Source organism: Cyrtonyx montezumae, unplaced genomic scaffold, assembly GCF_038088225.1.
Source record: "Cyrtonyx montezumae isolate F1298 unplaced genomic scaffold, pur_monq_1.0 scaffold_4, whole genome shotgun sequence".
Taxonomy (NCBI): Eukaryota; Metazoa; Chordata; class Aves; order Galliformes; family Odontophoridae; genus Cyrtonyx; species Cyrtonyx montezumae.
Window position 1 is genome coordinate 11184069 of NW_027072045.1, and position 25145 is coordinate 11209213.

At 43.7% G+C, this 25145-nt stretch overlaps 1 protein-coding gene across 5 annotated transcripts in view; it reads left to right on the forward strand.

Moving 5' to 3' along the window:
* Positions 1-25145, forward strand: part of SH3PXD2A (SH3 and PX domains 2A) — a 228968-nt gene that overhangs the window by 161070 nt on the left and 42753 nt on the right. For 3 of the 5 annotated variants that reach the window (XM_065746041.1, XM_065746044.1, XM_065746043.1), the window contains one exon: positions 7744-7875. In XM_065746041.1, the coding sequence (XP_065602113.1) occupies positions 7744-7875 (132 nt within the window). Of the gene's footprint in view, positions 1-6754; positions 7431-7743; positions 7876-25145 lie in introns of those variants that run through there. The other 2 variants (XM_065746045.1, XM_065746046.1) reach the window with 2 other exon arrangements.

Here is a 25145-nt window from a genome sequence, read left to right on the forward strand (position 1 = left end):
AGCAGAACAAGTCTGATTTCAGGGTGGTGTTTGGACGTAACTGTACAAAAATATCTGAAGTATTCAGTCACAGGAGCTTGGTGGTTAATAGGTCATCAGGAAGTTCAGACAAACAGACTGAGGCTGAGCAATGGTTGGGCAGCATGTTGAGAAGGGGTGGCATTGCTTGGAAAGAGTGGTAAGGAGCCCACAAATGGTCTGATTTGGAGGTAGGGGAGGTAAGGGAGATACAAACCCAGAGAAAACCAACCCTGTATCTCTTGGGACTGCTTTATGTTGTGGTCTGTAATATGGCAAATAGAATACCGAAGCTTTCTGAGGAAAGAGAAGGTGTAATTTTAATGAATATAAATTCCTTCTCCTCTGTTAGCTAAATGCACATTGTCAGTTTGGCTTCAAAAGCTGTGCATGATGAAATGGTAAACGTAAGTGATAAACTGCACTGCATAGTTCTGAAAAAGGGAAATGATCATACCTAGTCCTGCTGAGAAATCTTCTGGTGCACCTGCTCAGGTCTCTTGCTCCCCAAGCTGTTCTAGTTCATGTGGTCACTCAGCTGATTTCTCATTCAAACAAATCCACAGCTCCAACACTGCTGCTTTTCAGATCGGAACTGCTGAGGGCTGTATTGTAATATGGCAGAGTTAAAGGCTCAAGCATGGCGTCTTTGTCCTTGTGGTATCAGTCTGCGTCTTAGAGTGCTGAAGACTGGAAGAAAAGCCAGTTTGGTGCTACCCTGGCACTCCCTGCCTAGGACATGAGCCTGCTCCATTAAATGCAGACTCCAGCCAAAGGTTACACATGGTTTAATTTCCCAGTTTGGAAGAAGACGGGTGTCACGCAGCCAGACTGTGAGAAGTGCCATGGTGGGATTTAGGGGGTGCCTCTGACTGCAGGCCTTCAGGAACCCAGAGGATCACACAGCTAAGCAGCCTGCCTCCCCTTCCCATCATTGCAACCCACGTGCCAGGAGGGTGGCTGGGGACGCCCCAACTACTGTTACATTCCTTGGCTAGTTGGCTTTGTGCAGTGTGGAGTAATGTGGATGTGTTGCCATGCAGAGCATGACTGGGGAGAGTGCCAAAGTACATAGGTGACTTCAGCCCAGTGGAGGACCCTGTCTAGCAGCTGTGTGAAAATCTACAAATGGTTTAACGGATCTGTGTGCAGAATGCTTCAGTTTTCTTAACTGTTGCTACCTGTAACCTAGTTGGTTAGAACTGCTATTTAGAAAGCCAACTTTCCAAGAAAGAGTGGAAAGAGGACTCCACATTTCATTTTGCCCTCCTGCCTCTAATTTTTCTTGGCTCTACCTTAAAACTCAGCAGATCAAAAATAAAAAAATAAAAATCATAACAAGCTCCAGTTGGCAAAGGTCAGCACTGAATTTCTCCGTTTGTCAGGATTTTATTGGAAATGCTGCTGAGGATTCTGAAGAAGGAAGAAACTGAAGTGGAGCACTCACTTGAGAGAGTGCCGGGCATTTACCAAGGGCCAAGCTGCTTCTGATGCTCTGTCCATGGGATTGGGTTTTGCTGCTGGTTCAGCTGTGCATCAGGCACATCCAGTGCTGGACCTCAGCCTGCCTTAAAACTGCCATTTGTCCCATGGTCTTGAAGGCTCAGCCAGATCTTGCCTCTTGGAGAAGCTAGAAGATACTGTGCGTCCCTTTCACTGGGGAGTGAATCCAGGAGAGAGGCTATTTTCTGCTGCCATGGTAGCAAGCCTTATTCTCTTCATGATGACTGCATGTGCTGTTGGCTTGGGCTCACTGTAGCTGTTTGTAGTAGCAGCCCATTGGGCCAGGAGGGAATCTACATGACTCGTGGAGCTGCCATCTGTGCCACTATCTCCGTGTGTAGCTGGAATAATAATGACTGGAGTTGTTGCTGCTCTGTGAGCAAGCTATGCACACTTTTAGTGCATGGGGCAATATGTCCTGTGGACTTGAAAGTGCGTGTATGAGTACTCAATTATGGAGAAACTCCTTGTGTGTTAATTATGGCCCCTAACTTGGGATGAGGGGATTTGTGTACTGACTTGGCCATGCTGGAAAGGGTGGTGTTCAACACTGTGTTACTCTCAGGCAATGACATTTTGGGTGTTGGACAAGGTTTTAGGCTGGACTTCATTGGCTTTGAGTTTAAGTTACTTAATGAACAAGTCCAACCTCTCCCATTCTGCATTTATCTTCTCTGTTTAACAGCAGGGCATCACCTGCTTTTGAAACTCTTCTCAGAAAGCATAATCAGATTGCTTTGTCCTTATTTCAAGAACCACCTAGCTGATCTCAGAACATGAGCTGCAGAAACAATGGGGTATTAATGACCCATTTGATATCCTTCTGCAAATATTTGTTTTCCTCTGTAATGAGGTGAAAGGAATTTTGTCAGTACAGTTTTATTGCTAAGACCCAGAGGCTGGAATTGACTTGTACTGATTTCTTTTAGTTATTATACATGGTACTGAAGTTCTCTTTCTCCCCACTAAAGCTTCACAGCTCAGGACTGTTAACCAGGAGCTGCTGACTGCTGAACTTTAAGTGCTGGGGGGACCCCACCTGTCAGAAAGGATGGAGCTGGCTCCTCTTTCCTATTGACACAAGCTGTGAGTGGCCTTTGTGAATCACTGTCATGCAATTAGAATCCAAATTTTGTGATGGGGCTGAGGAGGGACAGACTGGAGTGTGCAGAATTATCCAGGAGATGAGTCAAGGCCTGATTCTTTAGAGCATGTATAGGAAACTTACTATGACTAGAACCTACTTTTGATCCAAATCCATATTGTCCCCAAGGAGATCTGTAGGAAGGTCTGTCAGTCTCATTCCACTGCTTACTCTAGGAGTCAGTTATTTTAGGAACTGCTTTTGAATCAGCTCTGGGATCCTGAGCTCTTGTGTAACCTCGTGTGCTTTTTATATTAAAGTATTTTTCATCCTGTGTGGAGGATAAAAATTGTTTAACGCGACGTTTAGGTTCTCTGTCTTGAAATACTTGGGGATATATCATTGGCAGAAGGCTCAAAGAAAACATGCAGATACAACATGTTTATTTACCACAGAGGCAGGAACTTCTGATAAGAAAAAAAAAAAAAAAAGTAAGGATTTTATTTAGACAAAGAAAATCCGTGTGTTTAAAGCTGAGGCTGTGATTGTTGAGAGGGGATAGTCTGACTGGAGGATTTTACATGGGCTTGCTGTTGTCCTGGGTACACTTTCTTTTCTTCACTGCCTGCTCTCAACTTCCTCCAAAGGAATTTCCCTGAGATATGTGAAGGGTTACCCTTGAAGAATTAGCTTGAAGAAGAAATTGTAGCTCTAGATTTAAGCCACCACAGTTCCTCCTGGAAAGTGTACAACTCTGATGTGCTGCTGCATGGCGAGCTGTGGCACTGGGGTGCCTTCTGCCCAGTGCTCCTGTGCACATCTTGTGCGTGCCCGCTGCAGCCCAGGTCTGGGAAGGAGGACTACCTGCCAGCTGGTTACTCAGCTGTGATTCATGCTCGTGGTGTTCACTGAACGTTTGTGGTTTTGGCTCTTTTCAAAACTTCCACTGACCAGCCCAGTCCTACTTCGTTTAGTCTGAATCTGTAAACACTTGATTGATAGTCATAAAAGAGCGATATAAAGTCCAGCACGCTGTATGGATTAAAAGAGCAGACATGTTTATAGCCTGATAACAACGGAGTACTCTGGCAGAGATCAGGAGTCTCAAATTTCCATATCCAGATGATTTTATTTTTGGAGTCCACTTGGTGGTTTTAATTTTTGGCTATTGCAAAACCATCATAGGTCTTAGCTGTTGCAACACGGAGGAGGAAGGAGCCGCTTGGAACGGGAGCTCTGTGCTCTTATTTAGGAGGCTGTCCCACAGTTGCTGGGCTCTGAGTACTACAGGAGGAACGATGCTCTCTCCTTGCTGCCTGGAGAGGGGGTCAGGGTGCAACAGTGTCACTTCGTAGTGCCAGTTCTGGGGGCATGGACAAGCCCCGATGACATTTCTGCCCAGCCCTGGGAAGGTCATCGCAGAGGTGAGGAGCGGGAGGATTGTAAAGTGGAGCCCTATGGAGAGGAGGAGGGCTATCCTCAAGACTTTAACCAGGAAACGGACTCGAGGCAAAAGTAAACGGAGAGGCAAGCAAACTCTTATTTCAGCCAGCGATCTGTCGTGCGCTCTGCTCTTGGGAGGGCTTGCAAGTTGGAACTGAACTGAAATACTAATTCTGCTTTTTTGGGTGAGGGTTGGAAGGGGGCTTTTCCTGGCACATCAGCCTTATCCTATCCTCTGCTCTCCGTTCCTCCTGCCTGTACTGAAGAGCCTTTCAAAAAGTGGGGCTGTGATATCCATGGGGCATTGCAGTGTGCATGTGAGCTTGCTGAGAACCCTGCTCTGCTCTGTGGGGCTCACACTGTGTAGGTGTGATCCTCAGGATCCTGAGCCTCGCTGAGGACTCATTTATCTAAACATGCCTGTCAGGGGTGGAGGACTGAAGGCTGAAGTTTGTATCCTGCTGGCTGTGTCTGAACGGAGTGATGGAACAGCTGAAACAAGGCTTCCCAGATAATGTGTAAGGCTTCAGATTACTGGGAGAAGCTGTTCTTGTCTCTTCCAGCTCTCTTCCTTCCTTTACTGTTGAAGTCTTTCCCACTGTACGGTCTGATCCTGGGAGATCATCGCCTGGGGAGCTGCAGGGGCACCGTCTGCAGGTCCATGTGCAGTTCCCAGAATTAAAAGTAAGGTGGGATGATCTGCTGTAGCTTTAAATTATCAAGGAGTTTATCTTTTTTTTTTTTTTTTTTTTGCCTTATTAGCAGCCCTGTAACTCTTCAAGCTTCTGTTAAAGCAGTCTCTTAATTGCAAATGCTGCACCAGACACTGTAGTGATGAAGGAGACCTCCTGTACGGAATTCCTTATCTAAGACAGGACAGGGTAGACTGCTGAGTTTCAGATATGTGAGTGCAGATGGGCTGTATCTTGCTGGTTCTTTTTTATTATTTTATTTTTAGAGAGAGAGTTGCGGAAGTGGGTTGGCAGTGCTCCTTCTCTGGGTTTGCTGGCCGGGGCACTCCCCTGGCACACAGTCCCTGGCTCAGCATGGGTGGCTGGTGTGGGATGTCTGCCAGCTTGTGCTCTGGCCATGTCCCCGCTTTGTTCGCAGCAGGGACACGTGTACCACACGAGCACTCGTCCCGCCACCAAGGCACTGCTGTCTGGTGGTTTTTGTCCTATAAGTACTGCCTAGGAGGTAGAGAGGATGGACATCTAGTGTGTCAGTTAAGCAAATAGCTTTGAGAGTGTCCTTTTCTCCGTCTGTAACTGTTTGGGTCCCTCCTTCTGCCTTTCTTTGCACACTGAATTCTTTGCACGTGCATAAATACGTTGCTGTGATGGCTTTTGGTTTTGGTTAGAAAATCTTAGTGCAAAAATGAAGTGGGAGCCATAGGCATTGATTGCTTAAATGAGGTGAAGGAAGATGCTGCTGCTGTTCCCCCTTTACAAACTGGAGAAGGGACTGTGTGGGAAGTAGGAGATGTCTTCCCCCATTTCCCTCAAACTCCCGATAACCCAATTAGCACTGGTTTAAACCAGAACATATGAATCAGGCTGATTCATTGTGAACAGAAATATGATGCTTCTATAGAGTGAACAGCTACGGTGAAAAACTGTATAATAAATCTTAATGTTGTCAGTTCACTGCTTTCTCCCCCTGTTCCTACTGCTGGCTGTGGTTCAGCCATCCACAGAAGAGCTAAATCTCTTAAACACAAGCTTCTAGAGGAGATGACACCTCTTTAAAGAAAATTAACCTATGGAACATGAGAACAGTCAGAGGCATGCTTAGGGAGCACGGAAGTCATCTAATTTTCTGGATTTCTTAAGTCTGGTCCAAAGGGAGGCATTGTGATAGTGTTTCCTTTCAGGAAAATGTTAAATTAATTACTTTTGTTTAAGGATTTTCATTGCACAGGATGCTATTCTAAGGACTGATGCACTCTTTATCTTTCTTTTGGCAGGGATGCTAATTATTTGTCTGCAGAATTAGTTTGCATCTGTAGTTCAAATACATACAGGCGTGCTGCTTTTGGAACTGCAGCACAACACTGAGCATCCTGTGCTTAGCTGTTAGTCCGGCTTGTCCGGTGGACAGCTTCAGACCATGCTGCTTCCTTCCTGTCTCTTGTAGCCAATTTGTCTTCAGAGGTTGAGGAGACCTGGAGCCTGCTCCTGGCTCTGCCCCCGTCACACGAAATGGGACTTTCAGCAGTTCATATGTCTGCTGCTGTCTCCCCTCTCCATCTGCATCTTAATCTAGAGAGATGGGAGCTACTGTTGGCCCAGACAGCTCTGCCTTTATAGAGAGTGCTGAAACTCAGGAAACCTGTAAAAGAATTTTGCGTACAGGCATGTGTCTGGTGGCTCTTGGCACAGAAATCCAGGGTACCTTTTGTTCTGCTCCGATGCTTTAAAAGATGTGTTTTTGACGGGAGAATTAAGAAACTTTGAGGTTATTCGTGACCTTTCAAGGCAGTTTCCAGGCAGAAGCAGTGCCGTGGTGCCTCGGTTTGGAGGAGCAGAGTATGTGCTGTTTATGTTGCATCGGAGCCGAGCCACATCCTGTGCAGTGGTGGCAGCACTGGGATCCCCTGTGCATGGTGCACTCCCCAGGCAGTGTGCCTGCACCGTGACTCCTCCCAGATTGCACGATTTTGATTTGGGGGTAGAAAAAAAAAATCAGTAAAGAAGGGGGAAAAAAAAGCAACACCCAAGAGAAATGTAAAGACTGCGGGGGAACGGGGAGAAGAGTTATTTTGCACTTTTTTCATCTGTGTTTGTATGAGAGCCTGCTGTCATTCATAAATGGCTCTGACAGCCAAGAACCTCCAGTACAAAGGAAAAAAAAAAACAGGGAGGACTGGCTTTAAGAGCTCCAAAAAGGCACCGAAGGACGATGGAGAGGGAAGTGGGACGCACCGTGCCTGACCCAGGGACACTGCGCCGTGCCCTGCTCCTGCTTCTGCACTGGGGAATGCGGAACTGCGGCGCTGGCGGGGGGGGGGGGGGGGCAGGCAGGGGGTGGCCGTGTTTTAGCAAGGATCTGGTGCTGGAACTTTTTTTTCTTCTTCTGTTTCAAGTAAACACTCCTCCCCGCCCTCCCCTCTCTCCCTCCACCCCACCTCCCTCTCTTACAATCCCGCTCATGTGTTTCTATTTAAGGGCTGCAGTGCAGACGAATATGATTGGCATCTACAGCCCCCTTTTGACTTTCAGCTCAAGCCTTTAGAGTGGAGAAGGAGCTGAGACGCCAAGGGGAGAACTGTTTTTCTTTTGGTTTACTGGGGGGATGGCTCAGCTGTGGATTTATGCTGCTTCTGCCCAGGATTTTTCTCTCTGAATGGGAGCAAGGATTGTGGAAACCATGTTGGGAAGAGGTTTATTTTCAGAATCCACCATGAAACTTTGTGACTAAGTCGCTATATTTTTGTCTCCTTTTCAAAAAAGTTTTTTTTTCCTCCCCTTTTTCTTCTTCTTCTCTCCAATGTCCCTCTGTGCTGCTGGGTTGTGGGCCAGAGGAGGCTATTTCTATATGGCCAGCCATTTGGGGATATGCTGCGAGCCAAGGTTGTTTGCTGATTCGCTTGGCTCTGGTGACAACTTGGCCTGTCGTGACTCGGATGGACGGAGGTCGCTCTCGAGGAGCCATGGCTGGAAGCTGGCTTACAGCTTGCTTTTTCCCTTCCCCAGGTGCTGATACTAGCTCTGAACCCATGATCCTGGAGCAATATGTGGTGGTGTCCAACTATGAGAAGCAGGAGAACTCTGAGATCAGCCTCCAGGCTGGAGAGGTCGTGGATGTCATAGAGAAAAACGAAAGCGGTAAGACAGTTTTGTTGCTTGTCCCTCTTCCAGTGGTCAGATTTTTTCCATGTGTTCATGTTCTTTCAGTTTCTTCATCACTGCTTGTAGCTGTACATTAGCTCCATCTGGTACAGTTACTATGTCTGGCTGAGGATGTTGAAGTTTCTCAATGTTGATTTGGGCTGGTGGCCAAATGTTGCCTTCTACTGTAAGAATGTTTCATGGGTTTTGTGTGTTAATTAGCTGAAGTACGCTAATGGAAAATGAAGGTGAAGGAGAGAGAAGGTTCTGCAGCTAATGAAGCTGATGTATAGTAGATGATCTAGTTGCCCTGCTGTCTGTTTGAGTCTCCGTCAGCATTTCCATTACTAACTCCCCTTTTTGGAGGATTTATAGGATGAAACTTGCTTGGGATGAAACTTGGCTTGACAGCTTAGCCTGTGGCCCAGAGCTCAGTACGGAGGGAGGGGAATGTGCGTAGATAAATACATTGCAGTGCACGGCTACAAAACTTAAGAAGCGTTAATTGGGGAATTTAGAGGCAAGGAGGCAGAGCCTGTCATGTAAAAGCAAGATGAAATCCCTTCTTCTGCCATCCATGCAATAACCAGCTTGTATTTGGAAAATGAGATTCTTGGCAAGTGTTCGTATAGATGTCTTTTGTGTGCTTTAACTCTTGGATGCCTGCTAGCTTTGAGTCAGCCTAAACAAATGTATGAGACTGTGTACATGGTGGAGCAGGTTAGCAGCTGGTTTAAATAACTGCCTGTCTTCAGCAGCTCCCCTCCTCCCTCCAGCACTCCTTGTGCATTAATCCAGAGCAGTTGTCCAGGGCTATTCTCCAGCCCACTCGTGACTTGTGTCTCCTCATCCAGAGAAGCTGCTGGCATTTGGAGCAGTGCTTGCAAGGCTCGTGCTGAGGGAGCTCTGCACGCAGGCTCTCCTGGCCGGCTGGCTCCAGAGTGTGCTGGCCAGGGAACCGGGACACCCTGGTCAGGGGCTCAAGTCTCTTTCCCAGAGCTCTGAGTCAGTTTGTCCATCATGATGATCATGCGTTGTATTTTATGTATTCCTTTTTCTTTTAATGGAGTAGTAATTTCTCTGCTGTATGAAAGCCGAACGCTGGCTTGGCTGGGTGAAGCACTCAGTTGCTGGCCAGTGACCTAGTGTGGTGTCCAGGGGAATAGCGTGTGGAAATACACTCACTGGGGTGAACAGAAATACCTGTCCTCTGGATACTGACTGTGTCACTTGCAAAACTAGTAAAGACCAAAATGCTAATTTGCCCCACTTTAAAGCTTTCATTGTGATTGAAAGGGGAAAAAAAGTCTCAGTTTTTTCATCTGTCTGGACTAATGGACAAGACTCCTCCCTTCTGAGTCTGAGGGCTTCTCATTGTCTATAGTGGGTGTTACTGCTGTCAGAACAAGCCTGGTCATTGTGGCAACTTGCATTCACATCCATGATATCCCTGGTTTTGATAATGGCTTATGGTACCAAGGGAATTGGGTTGTTAAATAATGCAAGAAGTGTCTCTGAATTTCAAATTACAGTTCCCTTGTGTTTTCTTTTAATGTGGCCTCTCTGCCTTGCATAGTTCATAGTGTATTGTACTGAACCACGTGGTACGTGGAGATGCAAAAGGGTTTAATTTTAAGTAGTAGATCCAGAAATGTGACTCTTAAGGAAGCGTCCTTGAACTTGGGTTACAGTCCTTGAGACCATATTCTGATGCTTAGCACCTAGGTCTCATGGTGCTCATATGAATAAGAAGAAATATGAAGTATTGGGATCTGTGATCGTGCTGTTATGAGAAAACATGTCCCCAAGTCAGTGATGTACAAAGCATCACTTGCTTTGGATACTTCTCTAAACTATTCTGGCAAGGAAATAATATTTTAGTTTGTCCAAGAACAGGACTCTAAACATACACTCCAACACTCTTCTAGGCTAGGGATACCACAGGAATGACTTTAATGTTTTGAATTCTGGTCTCTTCAGCTGAAACTAGAAACGGTATGTAATGGAACTAGCTGAAGTTTTCTCAAGTCTAAGCTTTTTAAGCTTGCAACTTGGTTTGAATGCAGAATCTGTTTAGCGTAGGCAAGCATGGCTAGAATATGTGGTTATGACTTCTAAGAATGTGGGGATACACTTCTTTGGGTTTTTTTTAGTTGTTTTTTTTTTTAAGAATGTAAGATCATTTAGAGTATGCATGTGGGTGGCAATTTACCTTACTGTATAGTTGTATTGTCTTCAAAAGTGTTGTGAAACTAGAGCTGTGGTTGTATAAATTAAGCTCATTCCCCTCCCAAACCCAGAAAGCAGTGATGAAGCGAGGTGTTGAATATGGCACTGCAGCAGGGACAGTGTCAGCAATGAACTTTTTGCATGTATAACTCCTCAGGATATGAGGGAAAAGCGACTAGATAGCTTGTTAGGTAGGGGGGTGACGTCCCCATCACACTAAGCAGTGTGTTTTGAATGTGGTGGTGGTTCTGCTGTGCAAATGGTGCAAACTTCCATGTGTGTATACCTGCATAAATGGGGTTTTGGAGGGGTTTTGTTTGCTTTTCAAGCTTTGGAAAGCTAAATGGGAACAGACGTGGCTGACTGCTTGATCTTATTTATCTATTTATTTATTTATTTATTTTTAAAGCCTTGCTTGAATAGAGTTGCATGTTGATGTCTTGGGACGTGTTAATAGTTCTTTTGTTTTCTAGAGTGGGAGAAATGTTAGGTAGGCTTTGTTGCACAGCTTTGTAGGGAAGAAGCACCTTGTCTTTACTGGCCAGATGGCCCTTACGCAGCGATGTTCAGAAGCTGTTTCCAAACAATGGTGCTTGTTTCATGTTCTACTGAAGGTTTTCTTCTGAATGCTTCTAGGGCATGTGGTAGATGCCATCTCCCTGTTTGCCTCCAAATAGTGCATCCTTCTGGAAGGAAATACACCATTCTTTCCAAGGTTGGTGTAAAATGTAGAAGCAGGGGGGAATAAAAACCTTCCAACATATTGCATATTGAATTCTTACCTGGTTATTATCCATCAGCTTAACTTCGTGTTAAATTTACTGTGTAGCATTATTCAGTGTTATTTTTGCTACATAAGCAATGGGATTTGAGGCACCTCTCAGGCAAACCTATTTGGAACAGAATTGTATGAAGTTGTCTTCATTACTGTGCAAATGGAAGCTATGACTTGGACATCATTTCAAGTAGAAACTTCTGTTTGATATTAGGACTTTAAAAGCGAGGTCAGTGTAGCATGTGTGGTGAATAAATCCTGAAACCTTTCATCTCTGTTATGAAGCCCATGGGTCACTGTAACCTGTTGCTGCAATTGCCATGGAAGCAAATCTTGCTGGACTGAAAGAAGTCTGTAGGCTTTCAGTGTTTCAGAACAAATTATTCAGTTATGTACTAGCTCTCAGTCTTTGAAACAGATATATTTCTGAAAACAAAACAAAACAAAAAAAAACCTTGGCTCAACAAAAGTTGTCTTTCAGACTTTCCTCTGAATTCTGGTTAGGTGAGCAGAAGGCCAACAGTGTGCTGATACTATCTTTCTTTTATTATTATTATTATTATTTTTTAACTCAGTTAGGGAGGGAAATACTGCATGTAGCAGCGGTCACAAATACATCAAGATTGAAGTGAAGGTTTACATTCTCTCCAGCTGGTGTCTGGGTGCCTGCTGCAGTTGCAGGGCTATGTCTGATGGGTTTGTTTAAATGTGCTGTGTAGCCAACCTGCACTGGCCAGCTCTATCTAAACATCTCCGTGCAGCTTTGGAATAGCAATATAAATAACTGTCCCGAGTCTTGTCTGTCAAGTACATTTGTTTCTCTTGTACCTTAACTAGAAAAGCTTTGTGAAGTGTTCTGAAGATACGCATTTGTGCTGCAGCAGTGAAATGTGGCTTTAAAGCAGGATTTCTTTGAGGTAGAAGGGGAGGGACTCGGCCTGAGCAGCTCCCTCCTTGCCAAGTTCTATGTGGATGTGGCTTGAAACGGTCAAGTTATAAACTGTGGCAGCAGTGTTTGCAATGGAAAACCTGACAGGGAAGCATAAGCGCATTCCGAGCACCTCTGCTGTTTGTGGTGGAATGGGGCTCTTTCCTTGTGGCCCCTGTGAGCTGCTTCTGTGGCAGGAGAGTCAAGGGACGGCTCTTCAGTGGGGCTGAGAGGGATGTAGCTGTTTCCTCTGCAATTGTGTAACTGCAGACAGATTTCCAATGTTACGTTACAACACGTAAAACAAAGCTATTGTGGCTGGGGTAGCTTCCTTAGCACCTAGAAGACCATCTGGCAAGGGAGGCTAGGACATGGGGCATGGCACTGAAGTGTTGCCATGAGGAAGGCCTCTGCTTGTTAGGGTGCCCTGGCTTTGGGGTCCCCAGTGTCTCTTTTTCATGCTTACTTTCCCGACTGGCATTTTCAGTCCCGTTCGTTACAGTCTTGGTTTCTTAATTCTGTAAAGACAACTCCCTGTCTCACATCTGCTTTCTGCTGCTTCACCTCTTTCTCTAGGATGTTACCACCTTTGTATACCCTCCTTTGTACATGACAGGAGCGCGGCACTGTGTGCAATGGTAGCAAATGTCTCTGAGCATTACATTTCTTTCAGAAGTTAACCAAAGTCAGTGTACTTCTGTTTATTCTAACAAATAAGTGATACTTTGGCATGTTCCTAGGCTCCTAACGTTGATGTAGCTCTACACCAAATTGCAAATGCCATTACTGTGTTTACTTACAAAATGTCAATAGCTAAGCTTCCACCAGTTGGAAGTGTTGCCAGACACAGTACACTTATTTGCCAGCATCGTGCTTTATTTCAGGTGCAATTGTGCATGTTGGCTTTCTCTGGAAATTTGCTTTTATCTTACAAAGCATTTAAGAGAGCATGGTCCAGCAGATGTGACTCATATCTTAATTTCTCTTTGTATATCTAGCCCTGACCTCGTCTTTGCTCTGAGAAAGCCAGTTCTTTGCATTTCCATTTCTTCCCAGCATGGCTGTGCATTTGAATTGCAAACTTTGAGAGAGTGATTGTGATTTAAAAAGTAAATGCTCCTTAGTGCAGCATGCCATCCTTGAGCTGTCCCTGGAACTTTAGGAGAAGAAACAAACACTTAGGTCAAATATCTTTCCTCTAGCACTAGCAATTTCATCTGAGGTGACAGGGTTAGGTAAGTGGCCAATGCTTAATACCAAGGACAGCCTGTGCAGCTACTCTTGCATGTACCAGTGTTCATAATTCTTTATTGAATAAAGCTGAATTTAAGGAAGGATCATCCCAAATTCTTCTTTTGAGAAGTAAGAGCTGTCCTCAGGCTGCAACAGTGACATCGGGCATCCTATTCTGAGCTCGCTGCTGCCTTACTGTGTTCCCTGCCTTTTCTGCAGGGAGCCCTGCAGCAAAGGATACTTGATCCATGTATGAATCAGTTCCTGTCTTGCCGTGGTTTTCTGCCCAGCGTATGTACTAAGGCAGTGTATGTATTAAGGCAGACAAACACAGGCCGTCTGAGGAGGCAGGGTGGGTGATGAGGAATGTTTGGCTAGAAGTTACTGGAAAGTTGTTTAATATCCTAAAAAACAGTCTTTGTAGAAGTTTTTCCTCCAAACAAGGACAATACTGGCAAAGCATAGATGCTTTTCTCCTTCAGATGCTTGCAGTTCCATGGCTGGGGAAAGGCTTCTCCATGCTGGCAGAGTTTCAGAGCCCTCTGTGTTAAGGGTAGCAATGCTTGCTTGTGAACACTTGCTTGTCTCAATTGCAGCAGTGTCTTCAACTCTGTCTACAGGCTTTTTGGAGTTGGTGATCAAGGCTAGTTGTTCTCATGTTTTGTTTTGCACCAGTATAAGCAAAGCAAATTCTCTTGGTGTGTCTGGTGGGATTTATTTAAGCTTTAGCTGTCTGGAAGCTGGCGTCTGTGGAAGGAGCTGGGATGCCTTGTTTTAAACTAGTCAATGGAAAAGGAGTCAATGAGGTCAACAGAGTATTGGTAGGATGAACTCGAACATTTAAACTAATCCAGGCTCTGGGCTGACTCCAAATGAAGCTTGAGACCAGCCTAGAGCAGAGATAGAAGTAGACGGGGTGATTTGCTGTGGCCAAGGTATCACTGGAGATCTGTCCTTTCTGGGAACAGAGTGACTGATCAACCCTGCAAAACAAGCACTCCTTCTTCCAGTGTCCTGTTTGCAAAATATTGAATGGATGGAGAGAACGTAATACTAGCACCAGAAACAGCCAGATCAGCAGGAGATGAGGAGCAGCCCTTCTTCCTCTGCTTTTGCCCCTGGGAGCCCAAGGGTGGGGTGATGCTGTCTAATGCCTTTAGCAGCTGCACTAAGCTGGAAGCAGCCCTTGACAGCCTACCCTGACCTCTGGTGATTATGTTTTGTAAGCGTATTCTAACCCTATCTTTGTTGCCTTTTTTATTTTTTTTCCTTAGACTAATTGGATTTTTAAATGCATCTCTGAAAGGGTAAAGAAGTGGTGTCTGCTTTCTTTTCTGACTTCCAGTCAAAGGATATGGCTGAAGCCCTTATTCAGCCTTTGAGAATTTAACTTGGATTTACTGTGTTCACAAAGGAAGCATGCCGCAGTGCTTCTGCAGTTGCTGCTGAGCTGAGGTTCAAGGCTGCACTGTACATGTGCTTTGATAAGTTATTTGAGGCTAATGTTTCTGAGCCTGCCTATTGCTTGAGTACCACGGTACCAACATGAGAGCTGAGGGTGCTGTATAAAATTGTTGAATTATTAATGCCTTGGAATATTCATGCCTGCTATCTTGTGGTATCTAAATACTTTTCTTCTGCTCTACTTAGTAACTTACATGGCAAGCACTATGCGTTTCTGTGTTCAAGACTTGGAAGGGAATTAGCTATGCTGGAATCAAAGCAGGGCTGTTAATGCTCTGGTTTCATAAGTATCTTCCCTCACCATGGAAAATGAGATTTTTCTCCATTGCTGCCTCTGAAATGCTTGTGTTTTGGGGGCTCTGCAAAGGAATTGAGTGGGCTTCTGCTTTTCAGCTCAAAATGCTTGTTCAGCCCCATGGTGAGGAGAGGTTGTCCTTTTAATTGTACTGTGATGTTGCTATTTTTACTGGGAAGCCAATCTGCATTTTAGAAGACGTTGCTTAGTTTGTGCAGGTCTGAATTGCAGCGTGTGCTTGCTTTTCCTTCTGAGAGACAAACTCACCTGGAATATTTGAAATATGGCTGTGCAGCAGCTCTGTGCCTTTTGCAATCACAGAATCACAGAACTGTAGGGGCTGGAAGGGACCTCTAGAGATGATCTAGTCCAACCCTATGCCAAAGCAGCTCCCTAGCCCAGGTTGCACAGGTAGGCATCCAGATGGGTCTTGAACGTCTCCAGAGAAGGAGACTCCACTACCTCCCTGGGCAGCAAATGCCTAACTGCTGAAGCTTTTCTGGAACACCTCCAGATGGCTCTGGAGCTCTGCTAGTTTTCTTAGTGGGATGGAGGAGTTGATGGGCAGCTTGCTGTTTGAGTTCTGCTTGATTTAGTAGCAGTGCAGTGTGAAAAAAAGTTCACTGAACTTCAATGCATTTGTAACTAATGCTAATGTTAACTAGTAATACTGCTTCTTCAGGTCTATCATAGCTTTTGATGTTGAAGGGGTTAATGACTATTTTGTAGTCATTGCTGCCCCATTTTACTTCTCTGTGGAGAGAAACAGTAATGATTAACATGAGGTGTCATAAAGTTGTACTACTATAAAGCATTCTGCTCTTGAACTTCAGATTCTATCTGTGTAGAGTTTGCTTTTGAACTGCTTTTTCTGGAACTTTTCTCCAAATGGACAGACACCAAAAAATGAACTTCCAATCTGAAATCACCTTTGTTGTATATATTTTCCTGAAATGCCTTATGCTTTATTTTCATGTTTTTGTCCAGTTCCCATTGCTTCTCTTAACATTGGGCAACACGTATTCTGGCAGGGCTGGGTCACATATGCGTCTTTTTCTTCCTTACGTAGCCATCTTAAGTCCAACCACTTCAACTTCTACATTTGTTTGTCTATTCTTTAGTTGGTGTCATGTCTCTGTGTTGCCAGGTCAGTGAGTACGAATATTTTTGTTCCATACAACTGGGAGGGTAGTTTGAAGGGAAGGAGAAAGCCAGTGTCAGCCCTAGCAAAGATGGTTCCTGTCTACAGCTGCTCTGACTTCCCCATATTCAAGGGGGTGAGATCCTTATGACACTATCTGGGAACAGAGAGGGAACGTGTCTGTCAGGACTTCATATTTGGTGGGTGTGGACATGAAATCTTTGTCAGCACTTGAGACTGCCCTAATGATCTAGCTGACCTGGGAGAAGATGGGAAATGATTACTGAAACCATAGACTTGATACTTTATTTCTTTACAAAGGCAGTTTAGCTTTGGAGGAAATGAATGTGTCTCTAAATGTGGAGAAGCCAATACAAAAAGCAAAGCTACCTTTAAGTCTACTGTACAGCACAGCCAGAAACTCCTGAGCAGTAGACTCTCCCAGACCTGTGAAAACTTCAGTTCTGAAATTTCCAGCTGCTTACAAATTCACTCCTTTTTCCCTTCTCATTTAATCCTGCTGCACTGAACCTTTATGCACAGGCAGGCAGAACAGTTAAAGCTGTTCTGTTTCCACTGCATACCCTGTTTGGAGCCCAGGATGGCAGGCTGAGAAGGAAAAAATTTTACACTCCATCCCTGGTTGGAGCCTTTATTCATTACCTCCTCTGTTTGTGCAGTCACTGCCAGTTTTGGGACCCTGAAACCTGCCCCAAGAAAACGTTTCCAAGGAAAATCTGCTTTTCATATTAGAATACATATACTTTCTAATGATTGGGTTTCCTATATCAGCCAAATAGGTCACAAGCTCAGCATTGCTGCAAGGAACTACCTGGGGCCAAGAAGATACAGGGCTGTTATGGAGATCTTCTCATCAGTCCTATAGTTGCCTTGAGGTCTTAAAAGTATGTATGTGTGTATATGTATATATTAAGAAAAAAATGCATATATATGTTTAAATTTAAGGTCTTTGTAACATCAAAGTTTCTTAAGAAAGCAAGTCACAGTGAAATAGCTTTAAATAAACCTCCAAAACACTAAACTTAATACATAGTGACTGACATCTTCTGCCCTTTGTTCTAGTTAATCAAGAGAGCAATTATACACAAAGGCTTTGGCTCTTCTGGTGACTCTCAAGCCTGTTTTTGTTTTTTTTTTTCCAAAGTAAGCAAACGACTGATAGTGCATTTTTGTTGTGTCAGATGAGGACGAGATTAATAAAGAATGGAGTAGATTTTTTTTCCCCAAGCTGAACAGCAAATAAGCAGTTCTAATAATACTTTGGCAGTAAAATGGAAGCTGTAATCATTAGCAGACGCGTTTCAGTTACAACCAGTAACATAACTCCTTACTTTTGGTTTTCATGTTAAAAAGAGTTCAGCTTCCCCGCAGACCAATTTTTTGTCTATCTTCAGATTAAGCAAAATCTATAAAAGTAATTGCCTTGCTTTGGAGTTTCATTATACAATCAGATTTAGGGGGTAGCTTGAAAGAGGGGTATATGTCTTCCTTTCTGCCCTTCAGGCAAGGACATCAGACTTTCCATCATTCTTGATGGAGACTAATTATTTTTTGGTAGAAAGATGTTGGCTCGTGGCTGGATTAACTGAAGTAGTTCTGGAAGACGCAGGGGATGAGAGGGGCTCTCTGGGATCTGTTTTACTGGCTGGCTTCTCTTTACTATTTTTATTGGCAGGTTTGGTTTTTTTGTATCTTGATACTGTGTGACTTCATCTGAAAGTTTCACATGCAATGGGACATCACTTTATTATTTCAAATGAAACCGAACTGCAGTTATATTGGCAACATAGTTGAACTTCAACTTGGTAATAATGCCAAGTATTTTCCAGACTTTGCTTGAATCCACTTCTATTTTAACCCACAATGCAAACGTGTGCTGGAGAGACCCAGCCTCTTGCTCTTGAAAGTTCTTATTCTGCTTGCAGAATCGCCTCCTGCTGCTTGTGTTGTGTGCACACACCCTTTTTGGTAAGCAGCACATGGGATGGGCTTTAATGAAAGCATATTTTGCAGCAGCTGGAGGGGCAAGGCAGTGCTGGATGCACTCACGCTGCAGACCTAGCTTTGCTCCTGTATGACACGGCTGCCACGTGTTTGATTTAGAATCCTGTGCTGGTTTGGTACTTGGATCAAAGAGAAAATAAGCTGTTGCATTTTCATGATTAGCAGCAGCTTGATCAGCTGACCTAACACTGACAGGCACATGCTCTTTCTGATATGTGTAAGAAAACACCTTCATGAATTGATACTCAGCTCTTGAGGCATTGTGCTGACTTGGAAAGATGAACATAAGTGCAGATTAAATCTGTCCTCCTTAAAAGACAATGCATCTTAAGAATTCTAGCTGCATTGCGTGCAAAATGAAATAAAAAATTTGACTAGCAAATGTCAGTGTACTGAAACACTGTGTGGGACACGATGAGGGTTGGCAGGTGAGTGGGTCTCCATGCAGAAGTGACCCTAGGACTGGAAGAGTAGCATTTAATATCAAACCTGAATCATGGGCTTGAACTTTGATAAGGTCCTAAGTAGCATTTTGATCTCCTGCATGGCCTTTTGTACCATCTGTCTGTTAGAGAAGGCTTTTGTCTTAGCTGAGTATGCCTGCAGATTCAGGGTGGATAGAAGTGAACTGTCACTGACCACTTGAAACTGTAGGTTCAAACTCATGGCCAGCTTCTTCAGTGCCCTGGATGTCTTTTTGAAGTCTGTATTTGAGCAGGGTAAAGACTGCATGAACTGACTTGAAAAAGAGAAGGTGAAATTCTCTCTTTCAGAGGCAGAAATTGTCCGTCTGAAAACAGGATGAGAAACTTGAGAGGCGGTTTGTTTGATCTTTTTCTTAGTCTTGTCTAAAATTCTTGTCCTTACCAAGAAGGAAACTGCAGATCACGAGGAACCAAAATTACAGGAAGGCTACACGTTCAAGATGTTATTGCAAATGATTCTTGTAGACCTTTCTTAACCAAAATCTCTTTAAATAAAAGTAGAATGACCAGAAACGGTCACTTCTGTCACCAGGCAAATGGGATAACTGAGCTTTATAGAAGATGCCTTTTGCTCCTCCTGAGCACAGCAAGTAGAGCTGGTTCCTGAACCAGCTACAAATTAAATTATAAGTTTAGTCATTCCAGACATCTTTGGTATATTTTTGGAGCAGACTATGCACTTCCTGGGCTTTTAGCCTATTAATTTTAAAATAAGAAATGATCCTCTGGAGGTTGGTATGTGAACCCTTTCACTCAGCTGAGAACAGGGAAGTTAAGCCCCTCTTTCTGAAAAGTATCCAGGTTTGAGAGCTAGCCACAGGAGGAGGTGTTGTTTTTTTCCACCATGCTCCAAGGATTCTCCCTTGCAAGCAGTCCTAAGTAGACACCACCACCCGGTACTGAGGTTGCTGTCTGCAGAATGTGTATGTGGGAATTTGGAGACCGGACCGTCCTGGGGATTGATGGTGGGTTCATTGCTGTCATTGTTTTAAATTTGGTTCACGTTAGTGGGAATTGTTTGGTGGTATTTGAAGGAGGTTGATACTGGTTTCAGGGAAATTTCCATTACACGTGAGATGTAGCTACCCTATGCAGTGCTGTAATGGAAGCTAACATTGAGGTCTCCTTGCTTGTTACATTTCAATGGCTAAGGGGCCTTTTTCCAGTCATTACACTTGGATGAGGTGAAGACCAAATGCTTCCTGGTCATACACACATGTGTTTTAAGTGCAGTGCAATATCGTGAGTAGAAACAGTCACTGGGCCAGACTCATCCACATCTCTAATTGAAGGCTGTGGGCTGCCAGGTCAGTTGCTCTGGCTTCTGTAAACCAGTATCAGGTCTTTGAATCTGTAATGCAGTCTGCTTCAGCTATCTATCTAGTAATTCTTCTCCTGTATCCCCAAATCATTTCAACCTTTCTCCTCTGTTTTTTTGCCTCTTCTTTTTAACCAGACTCCTGAGTAGACAGACTAGCCACAGTAAAATTTGGTAGAAAATTCACTAGAAGATTAGCGAGCATGGGAAGGAGGCCTAAAGCAGGCATAGCTGAGTGTGGGTGGGGATTAGTGACTTCAGGTATCATTATTTCTTGTTCCTTTCCTTGTGCATCTTCTGCAGGGAATACTTTATGGTAAATGCTTTTTGATCCTTTTTGAATAGTGAAAGTTAACTCTCTGTTAACTTTCTCTTGTCAAGCTGTTTTGATCTGAGGAAAGTGTAATGCAGGACATTCCCCAGTTAGGAAAACAGAAATCCCATGTTTCAACAAGACTTTAAGACATCTTTAAGACAAGATGTTTTGCCTCAATCAACCTTAGCAGTGTGATGATGCTGAGGCATTTTTCTGTGACTCTCAAAGCTGTGTCTTCATTGAGTTTTGGTGGATGGACCAAAATTGCACTTATAAGGTAGTGCTCTGAAATCAGACCATCCATTGGTACTTAATGTTTTTCTTTCAAGTGAGTTGGCAGGAAAGAGTCTAGAATGCTGTAGTTGAGCACTGAGCTAGACTGGTAAAAGCCGTTGCTTAAGAAAGCAGCTTTCGTAGCTGTAGTCATTCATTGGGTGCCATGATGGAGGTCAGAACTGCTTATCATTGATTTCTTAGGTTGAACAGTAACTCTTTCTGGGAGGTGTTGATCTTTTTCTTAGTCCTGTTGACCTGTAAAGGTTGGAAACAGCAAATTTCCACCAAATTTTTAGCTATGGCCAGTACTTTTCATTGGTGATACAAAAAATAGCCATAAAAAGAATGAAGAGAGGGACAGAGGTGATACAGATAACGATATGAAAAAAATTAGCTGCTTTTATTTCCACGGCACATACTCTGTGATGCATCTGTAGCCTCGGCAACGTCCAGTCTTGTAACAAATCACTTGTCTTTGGAGACTAGTCTATCTTTGGGAACAACATGCTGTTTTGGCTTCATTCTGAGGTTTGTAAAAGGAGTGTTTCCTCCTATAGGCTGTACTGTTAATTCAACAAAGTTGATAAGCAGTGGCCAGTGTCTCTTGAAATGTGCATTATTTATAGGAGGTACCTTGTGAAAGGTGAAAGACCTTTAAAATTGTCTTCTTCCTTGATGTCAGTTGTTCAGGTGTATCCTTCTCACATGCACTTTTCTAGTTAGTTTTTGCCACCTTTGCTCTACAGTAACTGTGCTAACTTCTGTTATGGAGACCAGTGTGGAGTCTTCCAACTCCTTACGTTTTTTCATCCAACTTTCTCTGCCTTCAGTGGTACTTTACTTTCCTGGAAGTCAACACTGAGGCAGCAGTTGACTGAGATTTGTAGTGTTGTCTTAGAGAATGGTGTGAATTAGAGCTTTCCACAAGTCAACAAATCGTTTCTGATCATCCCAGTTCTCATAACTAGGTGCCCAACTAAGCTTGATATTTGTGTGCTCATTTTCACTAGACCATGTTTTCCCAAACTCCACCTATCAAGCCTTGAACACTTACAGGTAGATGGCAAGCTTCTGTGTTTTGCTGGATGAGTACAACATCATAATCTTCCCAGAAACGAGGGAGCTGTGCCTCCTGTCACCAACTTGTGACAGGCTATTGCATTACTATGGCATGTAGGACCACAAGCTGTGTGATTCAAAACCAGTGGGCACAGGACTGGCTCTGTTTGGTGACAGCTCGTGAAATTCATAATGCAGCAGTAGCCAGGAAGCTTCTGAGTGTGTAGGAGGTTGACTGTCGTTAACGCAGCTCTCCTGTTTTGTTTCTTTGCTATCTGAGGCTAGAGGACTTGGAAGTGGATGCTGGCAGAAACAGAGCTTTTTCACAAGACTCTTATTTGGAGAACTGAAGTCACGTTGTGAAGTCTAAATCTGTAGTGGAATTTGTTGGTGTTGATTTAAGAGGCCCAAGAACGATGCCAGAAGTACTTTTTTAAAAATGAAATTGCAAGGTGTTGACTAGTCAAGAAATGTTGAGACACTAGTGGAGTTTTTGAGCAAGTGCCTTCAATTTGTATTTGGATGTTTGTCTGTCCTCTTTTGCTTCAAAGCCACTGGTATCTTGTAGGTGGAATTTTGCCCAGAAATGCTCAGAAATCACCATTTGAAAGATAGTAGAAGGCCATCGGGGCAGAGGACTTCAGAGTGTGATCAACTATGGCAAGTTCTCATTACTGCCTGTTCTGCCCATTTCTGGTCAAAACTGGTTTCTGAATAGGTGGCAGAATCTCTGGAAAATCCAAGTGTAGTTGCTTATGGAAATCAGAATTAGGCTTGGGGTGAAACATGAAGCCAGTACTCAGCCTCCCCTTATACAAATGGAGTTTTTAAGTCTTGTCACTGTCATCTTTTCCAAACACGTCTTTTCTCTGCAGTGGAAGGTACTTGGTGGGCAGCAGTAGTAGGAATATGACCAGTGCTTGCTCTGATTTGCATTGCATCTTGTGACACATCTTGCTGAAGATTCTCACTCTATTATTACTCTATTATTCTCACTATATTAGCTTTCTATAGCCCTCATGGAATAACTTGTTAATGTCATATGGCTCCTGAACTATGCTTAGAGGATTACACATGGGTTCAAGATGAGAAAGTAGGTTTCCAATCCAGACTTTCCCAAAATAGGAGGAATGCGAGTTGTGTTCTGTCTAGTGTTTTTTGTTTTGGATAGGAGGCTTTTGGTTAATGTCAGTCCTGGAGGAGGGGAAAGCTGCCAAATGCCCCAGAATCCCAAATGCTCTTTGTATAGTGGCTACAGCCAAAGACACATGAGTGCTGGATTTTTGTTGTGATTAGTGAGCAGCTTCTTAATCATCTGACAGCAGCATCAGGCTTTCCTGGTGAAAAACAACAAAGAAAGAGTAAGCAAAAACTAGTGAGTCCTAATAGGAATGTGCAGAAACAAATAACATACTTCCTAAGGTGTATGCAAATGTCAGAAACCTGACTTATGTGACTGCCTTTCTGCTTCTCACTGGATTCCTGCTGAAAACTTGACCTTCCCTTGAAGTTCTAGGAATTCTTCTATGTTCTTTCCCATCAGATCTGTCTCTCTTCTGGTTTTTGAGGGATTTCTGCTACTTCAGCCCACGGTAGTCTGTCTTGAATGTACCGTCATGGATTCAGTGCCTCCTTGTGGAACATGGCCATCTCTTTCCCTGTGCACTTTGTCCTCCAGGATGACTGAATAGCCTGCAAATGTTGGTACTCACTTGCAGATGCAGTCTCCCTGTAGCAGTGTGATTCTCTTCATGGATGGGAACTTACTATTAAGGAGTTTCTCTTACTGTGGCATGCATCCAAGCCATTGTGGAAAATCTGGGCATTTTTACTAATGGCCTTGGCATGAGAGAATACAATTCTTGGAGTTTGGGACAGGAGAAAAATAAACAAAAAAAGCAAACACCAAAACAAATGAACAACAACAACAAAACTTTATCTGAGATGAGAGTTTCCTATAGTTCAGGTATACAGCATTCTGAAAGCAAAATAGAGCCATTTCTCCTAGCCCTGATATGATACCTCTCTATGCTTCAAAAGCCTGAATTTTCAATGTGATGGATTCTGGCTGAAATGTCCCTTGTCTTACAAGTGCATAATCATTTCTCAAAGCTCCCCAGTAAAGGGTGAGTAGCTGCAGGCAGGCAGACCTCTTTGCTGCAGGGACTGAGCAGAGATTCAGCTGGATGGTCTGCTCTCAGCAAGGAAAGCTCAAGTAACTGTTTCCCATCTCCAGCCTTGAGGGGCCATGGTTATGCAGTTGGGCTTCATAGCCAGAGAAAACCAAGATCCTAATGGAAAACTTCTTGGAAGACTGAAGCTGCTCCTGCACATCTGTCCTCCTTTGGAAAAGGTATTATGTGTTGAAGTTATGAAATATTGTCAGAGGGAAAGTGTTCTCTGCTCTCCAAAGATCCAAGAGCATCTAAGTGAATGTACATGGTTCAGTGGTGAATTGAAGGCTTGGAGAGCCAAAAACTGTACTCTCCATTTATGCAGAGAACAGAAGTAGGGCTGTGCCAAAGACAGTTAAGTTGATACTTACCAGCCAGGAGTTGATATCTCTGCCCAACTTCATCTAATTTCACATTAATGTGAAAAACAAAGATTTGTACAGACTGTGCAACTGGCCTCACAGAGTGAAGTGACACATGAAGATGTGATATGATTCCATTTGATTTAGCATGGATCTCTCTGTAGCCCAGGTTTCTGTGCAGTTCCAGTTTATTGTTGTAGATGTTATGCACCCATTTGGAATCTCCTCTGTTCATATTTAAAACTTGATTGTATTGTTAAAGCAATGAGAACATCTTCGTGGTGAGCGTTTTTGTACTGACTAGCTTTGCTTTGATGTGCTTGCCAAACATCTGTGTGCTTTCTATATATTTTTCCCCTTGCCTTCAGAAAAAAAAGACTGGTTACGTTTATTTGTGGATGAAATACTTTGCTAGGAATGGCTGTAAATCTGGAGGGCTGAAAATTGTCAAGTGAACTCATAGACAATAGTAACAGAGAATAAGGAATTAAGCCTGGTATGCAATCTGGAAAATAACTAAAATCTTCAGGTTTTTTTTTCCTTGCTGGCATAGGGATATCTAGAAATTGGAAATCCAGCAATGCTTCTGATTCAGGAACTTGAAACCACTACAAAGTGTGAATGTTGGGGTAAGAGGTGTGTGTGTGTGTGTGTGTGTGTGTGTGTGTGTATGTGGAGGGGTGGTGGGGGGAGGGGTTGGAAAGTGCTGAAGTCCTTCTTGGCCCAGGCTGTCCTGCATGGGCAAGAGCTCACTGCTGAAGGAGATGTCTGCTGTCTTCCTTCATCTTCTGGTGCCCCCCTAAAGTATCTCTGAGTTATATGAGCAGTGATGTTGCTAGTACTTGCTGATGTTAGCTGGAGAGTCATGTGATGCCGCTGGAAGTTTTACTGCTAAATCTGGGGGGCTGGGGAAACAAGAAAAAAACCAACAAACTCAAAAGGGAGCTTAGCAGACTTGGTTTGGGTTTGTGGGGTTTAAATTCTAAACTCTGATTCAGTATGGTTTGGTTTTGTTTTTTTTTAGCTTTCTTGATGGCCAGGTTGTAATGTAGCTACAGGAGTCCTGATGTTTAACGAAATGGATAATAAAAGAACACTGTATTTCACTTTTCTGATTTTTTTCTTCTACTTGGTGACATCATCACTGTAAGGGACGTTTCTAGTATTTTTTTCTAATATTAAAAACA